This window comes from Piliocolobus tephrosceles, chromosome 5 (assembly GCF_002776525.5).
Source record: "Piliocolobus tephrosceles isolate RC106 chromosome 5, ASM277652v3, whole genome shotgun sequence".
NCBI lineage: Eukaryota > Metazoa > Chordata > Mammalia > Primates > Cercopithecidae > Piliocolobus > Piliocolobus tephrosceles.
This window is the reverse complement of record NC_045438.1, coordinates 20,393,307-20,395,799: the sequence shown is the minus strand read 5'-3', so window position 1 is coordinate 20,395,799 and position 2,493 is coordinate 20,393,307. Positions and strand designations below refer to the sequence as shown.

Here is a 2,493-nt window from a genome sequence, read left to right as displayed (position 1 = left end):
TGTACACGGGGTCTCCGTCTTTCCTGTACGTGAGCGTGTACACGGGGGTCTCCGTCTTTCCTGTGTGTGAGGGTGTACACAGGGGTCTCCGTGTTTCCTGTGCGTGAGCGTGTACACAGGGGTCTCCATCTTCCTGCTACTTTGTATTTTCCTGTGATTTGAAAAAACCTGTCCACCTCAGTGCTGAGAATGTGACCTTCTGTGGGTCTCAGCATCACTGTGGGTTCAATATGGCCCTGGGCTCCCTGGTCTGCGGAGGAGCTGGGTCTGCACGTCCCAGAGCTCCATACATGGTTCTGGAGTGCCGCTCAAGTGAGGGCCACTCATGTGACCTTTAAAACCTGATGAGAAGAGGGCTGTGAGCAGACATCCCACTCACACTGCCTGTGCCCCGGAGAATCTCCCTGGATGGCTCCTCTGGTGGCATCCCCAGTGCTCCTTGTGCTCCTGTTTCCCGTCAGCTTTACACACTGTTGAAAAATCTGAAGATACTGGTCTTTTTCAAAACATTTTTTTAGGTGAGCATTTTAAGTTCATTTCACATGAAGACTTAAATTTTTGTTTTCCTTTTGACAAAGTTAACCACTGTTGCCCTTGTCTTCTCACCCAGGGCATGTGGGATGTGCTCTTGGCTGTGAAGCTGTGGGGTATGTGCAGAGAGCCTGGCGCCTGGGGGTCCTGGAGGAGCATCTTGGGGAGGGCTGCACAATAGGATCCTGCCTGTGTGCTCTGAGCTAATGTGCCAGCCGTGTGAAAGTGCTCTGACACCGTGGGCGTGGGCTGTAAGGAGGGCCTCCAGGGTGGATGTTGAAGGCGGGAGAGAGCTGTGCCGGGAGCCTCTGCGGGCTGTGGAGGGAATTTCCTGTGTCGTGTGTGTCCTCACTGCTCCTCCTCTGGTGTTGCTGCTTCTGCGTAAGGACCTTTGCTGCAGCGCCGTGTCTGCATGTTTTGCTTTTGTAGCTTTGGATCTTCAGTTTGATGGATGAACACCACTATCGTCGTGTGGCACGGGTTGACCTAAGGAAGAAGACAGAGACTTTCTCCATGAGAAGGCTAAAGTCTGGGCTGTGCAGTCGGCCAGGTGGGTTGCTCAGATCCTCCCTCAGGCCTCCCACTTGGCCCAGTCTTTCACCAGGTGCCGTGTCGAGGGCCCTAGGTCACACAGAGGGGAGAGAGAGGTGCCAATGTAGGAGAAGCCGATGGCCACAACCTCAGAAAACCACTGAGGCCCTGCAGGTCATGTGAGGGGTGGGCCATCAGCAGACGGAGACACCTGGTGTGTGTGGGGACAAGGGCAAAGGGCTTTGGTGAACCAAAGAGCAGAGGCCCCACGGCAGCAGCTGCGTGGCTATGGGTTGCTTTCCTGCAGTGGGCGACCGAGGAGGGCAGGTCATGCTGATCAGAAAAGTACACTGCAGGACTCAGATGCCACCTGCACCTGCCCAGCACCCTCCACGTCCGCACCTGGCCTGTGAATCTCAGATGCCACCTGCACCCGCCCCGCACCCTCGTCCTCACCTCGTCTCCTGCTGTCCAGAGTTGCTTCCTGTTGACCACAGGTCACTTCTGTGCGCTTTTTATCTCCTGTACTGTCACAAAGGAGCTGACCCTCTCCCGGAAGAAAACGTTGATTTTACTTTTCAATGCAGGGGCCGCCTCTTCCATTGGTGTGTGCAGCTGACGTTTCGTATTGCATAATCATCTCTGCTCACAGCCTACACTCTTCCTCACTCTGGTTACTCATTCTTTCTTTTAGGTTGTGTTTTTTTGTAGATGACTTTAAGCTATTTTTTTCATATTAAGTCTGAAATTACCTTTATCCAGTATATCAATTTTTTCCTAACGTTTTAAACCTTCGTTTTTGTTATTTATTTGATAAATAAGTGTCTACTACTGAAGCAAATCTTAAGCTTCGTTTTAGCAAATATGAAGTTAAATTCTTTCAGTTAATCATCTCCTCTTTCCCACTCCCTTGCTCTGGTTCTGTACTTGGAGTTGCATTGCTCCCAGGCAGCATGCTGCTGCATGTTACCCGCGTGCTTTCCTCGACACGTGATCCCCATGCGTCATGCTGGGTGTTATGCTGGGTGTTACCCTCGTGCTTTCCCCGACACGCGATCCTAGTGACTCCGCAGTGCACACACCTCATGCTGGGTGTTACGTTAGTGCTTTCCTTGACACGTGATCCCCATGCATCATGCTGGGTGTCACCCTCGTGCTTTCCTCGACACATGATCTGCACACGTCATGCTGGGTGTTACCTTAGTGCTTTCCTCGACACGTGATCCTAGTGACTCCGCAGTGCACACACCTCATGCTGGGTGTTATGTTAGTGCTTTCCTCGACACGTGATCTGAGTGACTCCACGGTGCACATGCATCATGCTGGGTGTTACCTTACTGCTTTTCTCGACGCGTGATCAGAGTGACTCCGTGGTGCACATGCACCATGCTGGGTGTTACCCTCGTGCTTTCCTCGACACGTGATCCTAGT

General features: G+C 52.3%; 1 protein-coding gene across 1 annotated transcript in view; it reads left to right on the top strand.

The window, feature by feature from the left end:
- The window catches only part of WDR27 (WD repeat domain 27), a 247,483-nt gene that overhangs the window by 28,860 nt on the left and 216,130 nt on the right, over window positions 1-2,493 (top strand). The window contains exon 9 of the mRNA XM_023198152.2: window positions 961-1,081. Coding sequence (XP_023053920.2) covers window positions 961-1,081 — 121 coding nt within the window. The remainder of the gene's footprint in view (window positions 1-960; window positions 1,082-2,493) is intronic.